Source organism: Carassius auratus, chromosome 5 (genome assembly GCF_003368295.1).
Source record: "Carassius auratus strain Wakin chromosome 5, ASM336829v1, whole genome shotgun sequence".
Classification (NCBI taxonomy): domain Eukaryota; kingdom Metazoa; phylum Chordata; class Actinopteri; order Cypriniformes; family Cyprinidae; genus Carassius; species Carassius auratus.
Window position 1 is genome coordinate 1,228,869 of NC_039247.1, and position 14,328 is coordinate 1,243,196.

The window sequence follows — 14,328 nt, forward strand, 5'->3', positions numbered from 1 at the left end:
GGGAAATATCAAATCATTGATTGGAGTATGAATATAACACAAAAGTAACTCAGAAACTCTAAAATAAAGGATTTGGGAAAATAAATTCATTTAGAGATAAGTGATTTGTTTTAGTTTTGCTGGGAAAAGACTGGGAAAATGCCAAGCAAGTGCATAGTTGTGGTCCATATCGGAACTGCCTACTGTAGTCAAAGCAAATTAAACTCGTTTAGCTTTTTCAAGGCCCATATTTCTAAAAATAGACCTATGGGAAACCATTATCGAAAAATGACATAGTGCTGCTCTGGGAGACTGCTTCCCACAGTGAAAGCAATTGTTTGCTTTGTAGTCATGTTTTAACTTGATCTGAGACACTGTATACATCCTGTGGTGACAGTTCTTTAGTATTATCACCCTACCTGAACAATCTTGAGTAATTTTAGGGGATTTTGAAGTTGAGCAACACTTCTCATGAAAAATCAGAGCGTTTAAGGTCATCCTCCATGGCTTTAACAAAATTGGCTATTTTATCATTTTACAAACACTAATGATTCATTTCTCTGTTTTTAGAAGTATATGTTTAACAAATAACAATTATATATATATATATATACTCTTTGTTCAGACCACCATGGTTTTAAAAATGCACTAATACCCTGTTCAACAATTCACATCAAGTCTACACATGCAGCTTTTTCGGATGTTTTCTGTTTTCCTTTTCATTGAATTGCATGTTCATTATCTCCACCCCTCATGATGACCCAGAGCTCTATAAAAGAGCATTTTCAGCTGATACGAGAGACAACAACTGCTGTTTTTATTTATCGGTGAATCTCAGGATTTACAAGAACAGTGAGTACATCGCTATTATCGTTAAAGCTTTTGCAACATGGCAACTATAAAGCTTAATATGAAATTAGCTCTGATTAAAACTTATTCCAATGAGTTTTTTTTTTATTTATTTTAACCTAAATATCAACTCTCCTGTTTTACAGATGAGGGCATCCAAACTTCAGGAAAGGTTTGTAATCCTGCTCAGATACCTACAAATTTAAGCAGTGCACATTATTATATATGAGTGCATTACGTACAGAATTACAAACTGGATCATCATGTGAACAACTTCAAAATAAACTTTAGTTAGATGTGTTCAAATCTTAAATCAAAATTATATTAAATAGCACAATGCCATGAATGTAAGTGTGTGGATGAGGTTTATTCTTACAGTTCTGCTAATCAGATATTGTTTAGAAATGTGTAGATTCATATTGAATGTCATTTGTCCTTATTACTTGGAGTCATGATAAAGGATTGTGCAATACATTGATTTACAAACTGCAGTGCTTTACCAGTACTCTACGTCTGTGTTTGGCTAACTCTTATGCCATTATTCTTTGGGTCTTTACTACCAAGCAGATGGTCGAGTTTGCTACCATAAGTGTTAAACAAGTTTTTCCCCTCTGATTCTTTATTTTTAGAACTGGGGAGCACTGTTATTTTTATAATAGGATTGTATTATTTGATTGTCCGTATTCCAGTACTGGAGATGGGCGTTCCTTTTCTGACATGCTCTGTTCGCAGTTGACCAATCACAACAGACTGGGTCATCGGACCAATCAGAGCAGAGCAGCCTCATGCAAAGGAGGGGTTTGGAAAGATGAATCTTCAAACTAATCATTTGAGAGTCATTGAGAAAAAAGCACAAAATTGAAATGCATATTATAAGAAAATGAATTTTTTATTTTTAACTTGCATGCATGTGAACATGTTTTTGGTGGTTTCCAAAAACTAATTATGAACAATTCAAATAGCATAATAGGGTCACTTTAACATTTCTATCATAACAGTTGTCATATATTAAATGTTTGGCTACTTACATTTTACCTCACACTCTCTGTAATGTAACTTTTAAAACTTTAAAAAAATATTATTATTATTATTATTATTTTAAATCAAAGATCAAATATTGGATGGGACAATTTGGCAATTTCTAATTATATCTATGCAGGTTAACTTTTGACCCTTAAATAGCAAGTACAAGATGTTAAATTCAGCAATTCTGGGAAAAATTTATTATTAAGAGGAATTCCCCTCCTCTCAATCTGGTGGTTATGGGCCTGAAATAACAGTGATGTTAAATTGGTCTGTCTGTCTTTGTGGCCAATGCAGCGGAGAGGTGAGAATCGCACATTCTCTACATAAAAATGAGGAGGAGTTTGTAGTCAGAAGGAGAGAAACTGTTTTTCAAAGCCTGCAGAAACTCGGAAAACACTGCAGTCAGGTAAGACAATCTTATATTTTATATATCTGTCCACTATTCTTTTTTTAAATGACCAACAAATGGTGTTTTAGCTCATGTTTGAACAAACAAGTGTGTGCATTTCAGGATGCGGTGCCAAACATTGCATTACTGGGTTCTGGAGGAGGACAAAGAGCCATGGTGGGTTTGCTGGGATCCCTGGATCAGCTTGATAAAGCGGGTCTTCTGGACTGCATCCTTTATCTGAGCGGAGTCTCTGGATCCACCTGGTACAAACCCTGAGAAACCACACACACAGAGATTGAATTGGGTTGAATATTAAAACTGAGAGCAGTATGTTCTTCTCTGAAGGTGCATGGCCTCCTTATACCAAGAACCAGACTGGTCCACCAAACTAGAGACTGTGAAGGATAAAATCATCAGGAGACTCAGCGGTCCTGCAGTCAGCTGGGGAGACGCATTTGACAAACTGAAGAAATATTACTATGAGAAAGAGCACTTCAGCTTGACTGACGTCTGGGCAGCGATGGTCGTCACTACATATGTGAAAGAGGTCTGTAAATATTAATACCACAAACTTGCATGATTTGGAAGTCACATCCAGTCTTAAAGTGCTGTAGTTTTAATAGTTAGTTGATTATGGGATGCCAAGGAACCTGAGACACATACTGCAACATTCGGCTGATGACAAACTACTGTAAATCGACCTACTATAGGCAAAATACAAACACATTCTGAAATCACATTGAAAATCTGAGACTATATAATTTAAGTGGAAGTTAATAAACCTTTTGGGACTTTAAACAAATAAATAATTTGTGATAACTATAAATTATGAACGTACATTATCCTGCTTATTACACGTGTCCTGCCTCAATAGTAAATAATTGGACACAAAATATTGATATGAATTGAAACATTTTATTAGCTTCCGCAAATAAAAACAGTTCCTAGCCAATGTTTGGAAGCAAAATGAAGAAAAAACATAAAATAAGACAAACATTTTAAGGAATAATGTTGTTACACCACATATTTTCACCAATAAATTATGATTCATGAATTATTGATTTGAGTTTAAACTGCTTTCAATGATGAAAGGGCTTTACAACTGGTTGGAAAAGCCGCGGCCTTCCTCTTCTTTTTGGTTTTATGTCAGTTGATAGTTCAATTTGCGAAAGCTGTTCTACATGAAAGCTTAAATGCTATTCGCTTACAGTTTAGCAGGTAAAACAATATGTGTGTACCTTTTTACCCTAGTCGTCAGCTTAGATGGTCATCATCCCTAAACCCAATTCCATTCTTCTTATCATCACCACAGAGCGTTTGCTTGAGTCTTTTTCTATTGTATTGACTTCACTTGATAAAAACATGTCATAGAGGCAGTCATTTTAACTTTATTCCTTGTATGATTTACAATTTGATTATTTTCTGTAATTGTAAGTGCGTGTGACCTAAAAATACCAATGACAATTAAAACTTTTTAATAATCTTCTGTTAATTGGATTGGCATTAAGTAATTTAGCAAACACACACTGTTATCCAATGAAACATTTTTTCAGTAGTTACACTAAATTAGCCAATGCATTCTGCACATTGTCCTCTAATAACCAAACACTGTTCATTGCAAAAATAAATAAATAAATAAATAAAATGTAAAAATTAAAAAAAGTGATGTCAGTGACGTCGCAAACATAGTTACTCGATGCACGGATGGCAACTGGCAAACGTAGCTACCAGCAAGAAGCTCCATTCACCAATAAGAAACCTTTCAACATGTCCATTACTCTGACCTGCAGCAGCTCCTTTAAAAACAATAATTAACTAAAAAAAATGTCCTTTAGATTGATGAACGGACACTCTCAGATCAGTGGGACCAGCTCAGAAAAGACCCGTTTCCCATCTATGCAATAATGGACAAGCAAAGCAAACAGGAGGAGGCACAAGGTTTGTATCTGAAAGAAAGTTAGTTTTTGTGATCATGTCAGCTGTTTTATGGTGGTGTTTTCTGTCTGCAGACCCCTGGTTTGAGATCAGTCCACTTGAAGCGGGTTATTCTCTCACTGGAGCGTTTGTGAAAACCTCTAGCTTCGGCAGCAAGTTTAGCAAAGGTTCAAAGAAAAAAGACCATCCTGAAACAGACATGCTTTACCTGCAAGGTAACAAACTCTGTCACAGGAGAGTTCATTAATATTTGTAAAATCAACATGCACTGAACAGGGAATTTAAGGTGAAATATAAACAATATTACAATTAGATATTTTTCAAATTAATTAAAGCAATTAAACACCACCGTGAGTTGCTGTTTAACAACAAAGTTTCTCATTACACAGTGATTTGAAAGAAAGATAATTTATGCTGAATAATTAAATGGCTTAAATTAGATACATTAAACTGTTATATTTCACATTTTGTTTTGAAAGCAATATGTTATTTGTTTCATTTATTATAAACACATACATTTATTTTCTGCAGCTCTGTGTGGCAGCGTTTTAGCTGATGGAGACGAGAATAAGAAATTCATCTGGAAAAAAATAAAAGGTGAAGCTGCATTTGGAGATTCGATTCTACCTAAAGTTGACAGTCATTTCATTTCATGTGAACCCTGATTATATTTTCTCACAGATTTCTTTCAACATTCAATAACTAAGAAAAGGAGTGAAGGTAAATCATTTATTTGCAGTTCTGCTTAAGTTCCATCTTTGGAGTCTACTGAACAACCATCATAGCTAACAATAAAACGATTAGGCTAAGTACTGTGACAAATGTATTGCTCATGCATCTTATTGTACCTAATAAATCATGATAATGCCATCAAATTCATTTTAGCGTCAAATCAACACATATTAATTGTGTATGTCTGCTTGTGAGGAACGTCAGATTTCTGAACACGGAAAGAAGATGGAAAATTCCCCGATTTGCTCAGTGCATTGACATAAAAAGTAACGCTAACAATTGTTTAAAAAGTTGCATCAGCTACAAGTTGGCATTTGTATCAAGATTCATCTTTTCTAAAATATTTTCAACAGTACAAACAATTTCTTTACATATAATTAGTGAATGCACTAAAGTGACTAATAATCTGTGACCCATATTTTATATGTAGATAGATTTTTCCTCTCTAAACTGTTTCTCATGTGTGTTTCTCTCATCATTACTGAATAAGACGCATTACAAAAGCACAGCATATCATATTACTCATATTTCCCTAATAAGTACTTTTCACAGTGCATAGCTGTGGGAGTAGCTCATGTCTGGTCAATGGGCTATTTTATCAAATTCACTCATAAAATACCTAAAGCTGCTTCAACATCTCCTTTTATTTAGTATCACAATTTATTTACTACTTATGTTAATACTCATCAGTATTTATGTTATGTTATATTATAGTAAAGTTAAAATCGTATCGCTGGATATTCAAGTTGAGCTTTATTGTCGCTCCACTACATGTGGAGACATACAGTGGGGAGAAATGGACCACAGTGTTACATAAATACAGACATACAACAATGAAGTAAACCGGTATAAACCTATAAACAACTAATCTACTGACAGATTTGACTATAAATAAACATAAATATTAACCTATACATCAACTTTTCTTCAAAAGATCCTAAAGACCCATCTGAGGAAAAGGGTTTCCAGGTGCTCATGGATCTTGTGGACATGAATCTCGATGTTTTGAATGGCAAAGATCCTTCTGCTCTTGATCAATCCATCAGAAGCACACTGAACGGTAAGAGTGTGTTACAATTCATATAGAGGAGAGTAGTTTAGTTCATCTTAGAGTCTAGTTATCAAACTTTCTGCAGTGAATATTTCTCAGGGTTCAGTTTTTGAATACAAACTACTAAAAAAATGATTTAACATTAATGACTGTAATTGCAATTACGGTGTCAGATCACTAGAACTACATAATGTACGTTTCCCTCTTTTAACAGAGCTCAGTGGAGGCAAACGCCGGGTGATTTTGCCAACAGAAAAACTGAATCTCGCCGATAAAAAGGCTGCAGAACTGCATATGAAGCAATACACTGAAGATGTGTGTAAGAATTTGAGTCTTTGGGACAGGTTTCCTGTTTTGGGTAGGTTGAATTGTCTTTACAGTGTGTATGATTTCAACAGTATATTGTTGTTCTCTTTTGATTTTTCAATGCATAAACCGAGAAGTTAGTAGAGCTTTCAATTAGCAACAAAAGGTTTTAACAGACTGATGCCAGAGAAGAACTTTTGTGATCATGACAAAAATCATAATCATGATTAAAGGACAGTTCACTTATCATTTACTTACCCTCATGTCGTTCCAAACGCACAAGACTTTCATTCATCTTCCAAGCAAAAATGAAGATAAATTTAATTAAACCTGAGTGATTTCTTTCTCTTCATTGATAGCCTGTTCACACAAAACTATGATTGAAACTAAAATGTATATAATTGCACACACACCTACTTTACAGCACCTACTTTTTCATCTCCAAATATGGTCACTAGAAAAACAATATACAGAATATTACAGTATAATTTATTTTTATTTCAGCTCTTTTCTCGAGCATTTGTATATGCATGACTCAGTGGACCTGGGGCAGGAAATATAACTTCCTTCACGAAATGACAGGTGAGAACAAGTCTAATAATAACTGGCAATTCCGTGTGAATTATATAATAAACAGACTTATTCGCTGTGCTCCCTCAGATGAAGCAGTGCCTGCTGCTCTTCTGGAAGGTGAGACGAGAGACTATATGGACGCCGGAGTGTTGCTGAACTCACCCTACTTCTCAGTGCTGAGAGAAGAACGAGACATAGACCTCATCATTTCCCTGGATTTCAGTGAAGCCGATCCTTTCAAGGTATTATACAAACATATAGCACATTCTATAATTAAAGTTAAAGAAACAGATAGCCTAACCATTTACTTCCCCTCATATAGTTCCAAACTATATTTCTCTTTTTGTTCGGTAGAAAATAAAAAGGAGATTTTTTTATTTTTATTAATATCGCTGCTTTTTCCTCATGACCACGAATGGACATACTAACCTTAAAGGAACACTCCGACTTTTTGGGACTTTAGCTTATTCACAGTATCCCCCAGAGTTAGATAAGTCCATACATCATTTCTGTGCATTCTGTAAGTGTTATTTGACGCACCCACTGCTAGCCTAGCTTAGCACAAAGACTGGATGTAAATGGATAATGGTAGCATAGTAATCCCAATAAGTGACAAAATAATGCAAACATTTTCCTATTTACATGTTGCGATCTGTATAGTCACAGCGTGTACAAATAACAAGGCTATATGAGACAGAGACCATTTTTAATCGTATAAATACTGGGAGCTATATTCTCACTAGGCGCAGGAGCATAGCTAACGTTACTTAGGCGGAGTGATTAACACAGCACCCGAGACGCCCTGTTGATGGTTCCGTAAACACAAAACAAACGTGACTAACTAGCTAGACGTGACTCGTCATCATGGCTGACTTTGAGGAATTGTCAGACTCAGAGGAATTTTACTGTGTATCAAACCAAGATCCAGAACCATATAGTTTTGAGCCAGAATACACAGACGAGGAGTTACAAACTTTGGAAGCTGTAAGACAAGATGCAGAACAGATTGATGTCGAAGGGAGAATCAGAACGAACACGGGCTGGTGGTGTAAATATGGAACATGCCAACCTATGCCGACAGAAACTTTTGATTGTTTCCACTGTCCTCATTTGTAAGTCGCTTTGGATAAAAGCATCTTCTAAATGACTAAATGTACATGTAAACTGAAATCTCTGTCTAACGCGTTCGGTTAATTAATGCTGTGTTGCTTTTTGGAAAGTGCTTCAAAGTGCTTGTGTTGCTTTTCCACTGCAGACAGTGAGAGAAGCTGCTGAGATGTGTAAGAAGCTAAACATCCCTTTCCCTGAAGTCAACATTCCCAGTGAAGACCTGAAGAACCCAAAGGACTTCTATGTGTTCAAAGGCACAAACACTCCAACCGTGATTCACATCCCTCTGTTTAATGTGGTCAACTGTGGAGGTAAGTTTAGACTGTCTACTTAAATAAAATTAAAATATAATATGTTTAAGTGTTTTACTTTTTCTTTAGATGATGTTGAGACCTGGAAGAAAAATTATGCCACCTTACAAGGTTCTTACAGCGCTGAGATGATCACTAATCTTATGGAGGTTGCTGGAAAAAACATCTCAAACAACAGAGAGAAACTGCTGGAGCAGATTGATGCAGTCGTCGGGTAGAAAGGACACAACTAATGACAGTCATTGTGAAATGAGGCAAAGTCCTCACTGTTTGTTTACATGTTTTTATTTTATTTTTTATTTTTAGGTAAAATTATGTTCCAGTTAGACTTAATGTTGATACATTTTCCAGGTGAAATAACTGATTTAAAGTTGTTCTTTAGTCAACTTATATTCAGACCATTGTTTCACCAAACTATTTTATTGAAAACCACTGATAACCACTCACTCATTTAGTCGACATATATCTATATAGTTCATAGGAATCAGAATGTAGGTGGGCCCAGAGATAATCAGGTGGGCCTAGCCTAAAATGCATCTGTTATTAAAAAAGTCTAACATAACTATACCTGCTTGAACACACCACCGTTTAATTAAGCATTAGCCTGTAATTATGTCATAGGCAGTGTTTTCATAGGAAAATGTAGACTCCCTTACTTTTGATGGTATACTAATGTTTCTGCTTTGTATTCAGTTCAGCTACATCAATTACTGGATGCCTTTGTCCGTATTAAGGATTTCCAGGCATGTCATAAGTCGAGTATGAATGAAACATACACTGCAGGAGAGTGTTTAGCACTTAATGTTCACATCGCCTCATTTTGGATATGAATAAAGTGTAATGCGCATAAAGCCATGCATACCTGGTCTCTTTGCATTTAAACCTATATTTATCCACACTGGACCTTGAAACCTCTATGTGAACACACTTGTCAAGAAAAAAGTGCGGGGGCAAATTTATGTTTTAATATGGCTCATTTCCACTTATGGTTTGGTACAGTACAGTACTGTACATAATTACTCCCATTTCCACTGTCAGAAGTTGTGAATGGTACCAAAATAGCGAACCGTGCCATACTACTTTTTTGGGACCCTTTCGTAAAGGTACCTAGCACAAGAGGACTGTGCCTAAAGAGCTAGACACAGATGCTTTACAGAGAATCAGCCCTTGCATGTGTTACAGCCAGAGTGGTGTAAACAGAAAGAACTGAAAGTTTGAAGATTGTCACCATCAAGGGACTCAGACCAACGAGTTTGGGAAGAAGTGGCAGAATCGTTATGGCCACCCCTCTGCTGGAGTTGATGATGGAGTCTGCTGGTGGGCTGTGAAATAAAGTATTCAAAAGATCACAGGAAAGTTCACTTTTAATGTAAAACTTCAGAACAAGCTTGTTGTATGTTGGTTGTTTGCAAGCCAGTGATGTAGCTCCCAATTAATTGCAAGCTAGCAGAATTGATGCCACATTCAGTGCATAGGGCATGTAGCATAAAGCTAATGTAGTTTGCAGCCCTCATCGCTTTTTAGGCTTTTCTTAAAACCAAAACAAGGACAAGTACACGTGTGATGAATGTGTAAAGAAATATCACTCCAGTAAAAGTAGATGAACTGGTTTTAAATATAGGAAATCTTTAGATTTCCTGGCCACTGAACCCCACTGCCTGGAAGCAGCTCACCTCTCTCACGTTTCAAGTCTCTGGTCTCGTGAGTCTCTACCTGGCGACTAGACTGGTGACATTTGTGTTTCACTTGAAGCTACGGGTTTCCTGCCTACTCTGTGCTTGAGCCCGTGGTCACCTTGGACTGTCTCAGTGGTCATCCCTCCTGCCCGTATTATTGTCTGCCCTGCCCATCTGTTTGAACCATTTCACTGCAAATTCCCCCAGCTGTTCCAGTCTATGTTTTGTTAATAAAATACCCTTGTCTGCTCATTTTGCATTTGAGTCTCATTCTTGCAGATCCCTGACAGTTTCCTGAGCCTTCGAAATGGTCTATCAGCTTGGTTCACTAGGCTACACAATCATGGGGAAGACTGCTGATCTAACAGTTGTCCAAAAAGCCCTAAATTGACAAGGAGGGTAAGCCACAAACATTCATTGCCAAAGAAGCTGGCTGTTCATGGAATGCTGTAACCAGGCATGTTAACAGAAAGTTAAATGGAAGGAAAAAGTGTGGAAGAAAAAGATGCACAACCAACCGAGAGAACCACACCATTATGAGGATCCTCAAGCTAAATCGATCCCCTGAGGAGCACTTCCACTCATTCTCTACTACAGGTATAGGAGAGGAAGAATTGTATAAACTTGTTAAATCATCTAAACCAACAACATGTATGTTAGACCCTATACCATTTAAGCTCGTAAAAGAGATGCTTACAGAAGTCATAGATCCTCTTCTGACTATTATTAATTCGTAATTGTCATTAGGATATTTCCCCAAAACCTTCAAACTGGCTGTTATCTCATCAGAAAACCACAACTAGAACCCAAAAAAAACTAGTTAATTATAAACCAATCTCGAATCTCCCTTTTCAGTCCAAGATACTAGAAAAGGTGGTATCCTCACAATTATATTCCTTCTTAAAGAAAAATGTTATCTGTGAGGATTTCCAGTCAGGATTTAGACCGTATCATAGTACTGAGACTGCTCTCCATAGAGTTGCAAATGACCTGCTCTTACCATCTGATCATGGTTGGATCTCTCTATTAGTGCTATTGGATCTTAGCGCTGCGTTCATAACTATTGACCACAACATTCTTTTGAATAGCCTAGAAAACTTTCTCGGAATTAATGGAAGTGCATAACAATAGTTAAAATCATGCTTATATGACCACCATCAATTCGTAGCAGTGATTGAAGAGGTATCATATAGATCACAAGTGCATTATGGAGAACCTCAAGGCTCAGCACTAGGGCCATTACTCGTAACGCTTGTTAAGCATTAACATGTTACATGTTAACCTTGGGAGATATCATCAGGAAACACGGTGTTAGCTTTCACTGTTATGCTGATGATACTCAGCTCTGTTTTTCTAAACAGTCCGGAGAAACATACCAATTTGAAAAACTAACGGAATGCATAGTCGAAATAAAATAAAACTGGATGATGTTTAATTTCTTACTGCTCAATTCTGAAAAAAAAATCAGAGGTGTCAATTATTGGACCTAATATCTCTTTATGTAATAACTTAGAATGCTGTCTACGACTTGATGGCTGCTCTGTCATCACTTAGGAACCTAGGTTTGCTATTTGATAGCAATCTTTCCTTAGAAAGCAACATTTCTAGCATTTGTAAAACTGAATTTTTTATCTCAAAAATATATCTAAATTACAACCTATGCTCTCAATGTCAAATGCAGAAATGTTAATCCATGCGTTTATGACCTAAAGGTTGGATTATTGTAATGCTTTATTGGTAAGTTGCTCTGCACGCTTAATAAACAAACTCCAGCTAGTCCAAAATGCAGCAGCAAGAGTTCTTACTAGAACCAGGAAGTATGACCATATTACCCGGTTCTGTCAACACTGCACTGGCTGGCTCCCTATTAAAGATTGTATATATTTTAAAATCTTGCTTATTACTTATAAAAACCTGAATGTTTTAGCACCTCAGTATTTGAACAAGATCTTGTTACAATATGGTTCCCCATGTCCGCTGTATTCTCAAAACTCTGGCAACTTGATTATACCTAAAATATCAAAGTCAAATGCGGGCAGCAGATCCTTTTCCTATTTGGCGTCTAAACTCTGGAATAACCTACCTAACATTGTTCGGGAGGCAGACACACTCTTGCAGTTCAAAACTAGATTAAAGACTCATCTTTTTAACCTGGTTTACACATAACATACTAATACGCTTCTAATATCCAAATCCATTAAAGGATTTTTAGGCTGCATTAATTAGGTAAACCAGAACCGGGAAAACTTCCCATAACATCAGATGTACTTGCTACAATGTTCGAAGAATGGCATCTACGCTAATATTACTCTGTTTCTCTCTAATTCCGAGGTCACCATAGCCACCAGATCCAGTCTGTATCCAGATCAGAGGGTCACTGCAGTCACCTGGATCCAGAATTGAATTGACACCTGGACGACCGGGACAAGAACACAGGAAACAGATGATTCTTCTGCACAATCTGACTTTGCTGCAGCCTGGGATTGAACTACTGGTTTTGTCTGGTAAGCCTCCACAGTCACCGGACCTGAACCCAATCGAGATGGTTTAGGCGTGAGCTGGACCGCAGACAGAAGGCAAAAGGGCCAACAAGTGCTAAGCATCTCTCGGGGAACTCCTTCAAGACTGTTGGAAGACCATTTCAGGTGACTACCTCTTGAATCTCATCAAGAGAATGCCAAGAGTGTGCAAAGCAGTAATCAAAGCAAAAGGTGGCTACTTTGAAGAACCTAGAATATGACATATTTTCAGTTGTTTCACACTTTTTTGTTATTTATATAATTCCATATATAATGCCACATGTGTTAATTCATAGTTTTGATGCCTTTAGTGTGAATCTACAATTTTCATAGTCATGAAAATAAAGAAAACTCTTTGAATGAGGTGTGTCCAAACTTTTGTTCTGTATTGTATATTGTTCACAGAGACATGGCTCAGCAAAAGCGATCCAGACGGTGCTATTCAGCTCAATCAGCTGACATGCTATCGAGTGGACAGAGCTCTCGTCGAGGGAGGAAAAACCCGCAGTGGAGGGGCTTTGCGTTTACATCAATGATGCATGGTGCCGCGATGCTTTTGTGGTCTGCAAACACCGCTCAACCCTGGTGGAGTTTATGATTATTAAGTGCCGGCCGTTCTATATGCCGAGGGAATATACTGCCATACTATTCGTTTCGGTTTACATCCCCCCAAACAACAACAGCAACAGGAACAGTGCACTAAATGAACTGTACCAGCACATCAATGAGCAGCAGACAGTCCAACCTGATGTTTTTCTCATCAAAGCTTGGGATTTCAACCGTGCTGACTTAAAGAGTGTGTTTCCAAAAATACACCAACACATTAACTTTCCAACATGAGGTAATAACATTTTAGACTTTGTTTACACCACACAGAGAGGAGCTTACAAAGCCCTCCCCCTCTCCCACCTCGGAGCCTCAGACCACATGACTGTCATGCTAATACCTGCATACAGACCGCTCATTAAATTTGTCAAACCAGTTCAAAAACAGATTCAAGTGTGGCTGGAAGGATCATCAGAAGCTTTTCAAGACTGCTTTGTAACAACTGTCTGGAATATGTTTAAGCAGCCTGCCGCATACAATAACAACACTGACCTCCAGGAGTACTCAGAGACTGTCACTGCCTACATCAACAAGTGTATTGATGATGTTACAGTCACAAAAACCATCACTGTCCAGGCCAACCAGAAGCTGTTGATGACAGGGAAGGTCTACAGACTCTTGAAGATGCGGAACGTTGCCTTCAGATCTGGAGATGAAGTGGGGCTGAATACAACCAGTACTCAGTCAAGCTGTTGTTCCCACATGTTTCAAAACTATCACCATCATTCCAGTCTCGAAGAAGCTGTCTCCATCCATGTTCAATGACTACTGTCCGGTTGTACTTACTCCCATCTTCATGAAGTGCTTTGAACGGCTAATCATGCACCACATAAATCTATCCTTCCCCCTCCCTGGACCGCTTACAGTTTGCATATCGGTCCAACCAGTCGACCGATGATGCCATCGCCACTGCCGTCCACTCAGCACTCACACATCTGGACAAAAAGGACTACGTCAGAATGATGTTCAAAGACTTCAGTTCAGCACTCAACACAATCAAACCTCAACAGCTCCTTCACAAAATGGTCCAGCTGGGGCTCAACACTTCGCTGTGCAACTGGCTGTTGAACTTTATGACTGGAAGACCTCAAGCAGTACAGGTCGGCAGCAACACATCCAGCACCATCACACTGAACACTGGGGCCCTCCAAGGATGTGTACTGAGCCCCTTTTTCTTAACTCTGCTGACCCACAACTACACACCGTCATACAGCTCCAACCTCTTTATTAAGTTTGTAGATGACATAACTGTGCTGGGTCTCAT

At 37.7% G+C, this 14,328-nt stretch overlaps 1 protein-coding gene across 2 annotated transcripts; it reads left to right on the plus strand.

Moving 5' to 3' along the window:
• The first annotated feature begins 762 nt into the window (after positions 1-762).
• On the plus strand, positions 763-9,117 carry LOC113070198 (cytosolic phospholipase A2 gamma-like). Of its 2 annotated transcripts, XM_026243421.1 has the most exons (15): positions 763-831; positions 975-1,000; positions 2,149-2,260; positions 2,366-2,508; positions 2,591-2,792; positions 4,081-4,183; positions 4,255-4,395; positions 4,712-4,777; positions 4,862-4,900; positions 5,847-5,972; positions 6,178-6,321; positions 6,774-6,851; positions 6,930-7,084; positions 8,098-8,263; positions 8,333-9,117. In XM_026243421.1, the coding sequence occupies exons 2-15, from the start codon at positions 975-977 to the stop codon at positions 8,479-8,481; spliced, it is 1,650 nt and encodes a 549-aa protein (XP_026099206.1). In that variant the 5' UTR covers positions 763-831; the 3' UTR covers positions 8,482-9,117. The 2 variants fall into 2 exon arrangements, with proteins under 2 accessions (XP_026099206.1, XP_026099197.1); XM_026243412.1 differs by lacking the exons at positions 763-831; positions 975-1,000 and having other exon boundaries at positions 2,077-2,260.
• The last annotated feature ends 5,211 nt before the right edge of the window (positions 9,118-14,328 follow it).

Coding starts and splice junctions, on each gene's coding strand:
- LOC113070198 (XM_026243412.1), top strand. CDS start 2,111: ATGTTAAATTGGTCTGTCTGTCTTTGTGGCCAATGCAGCGGAGAGGTG. Junction 4,778..4,861: donor CATCTGGAAAAAAATAAAAG/GTGAAGCTGCAT, acceptor ATTTTCTCACAG/ATTTCTTTCAACATTCAATA. Junction 6,322..6,773: donor GGACAGGTTTCCTGTTTTGG/GTAGGTTGAATT, acceptor TTTTTATTTCAG/CTCTTTTCTCGAGCATTTGT.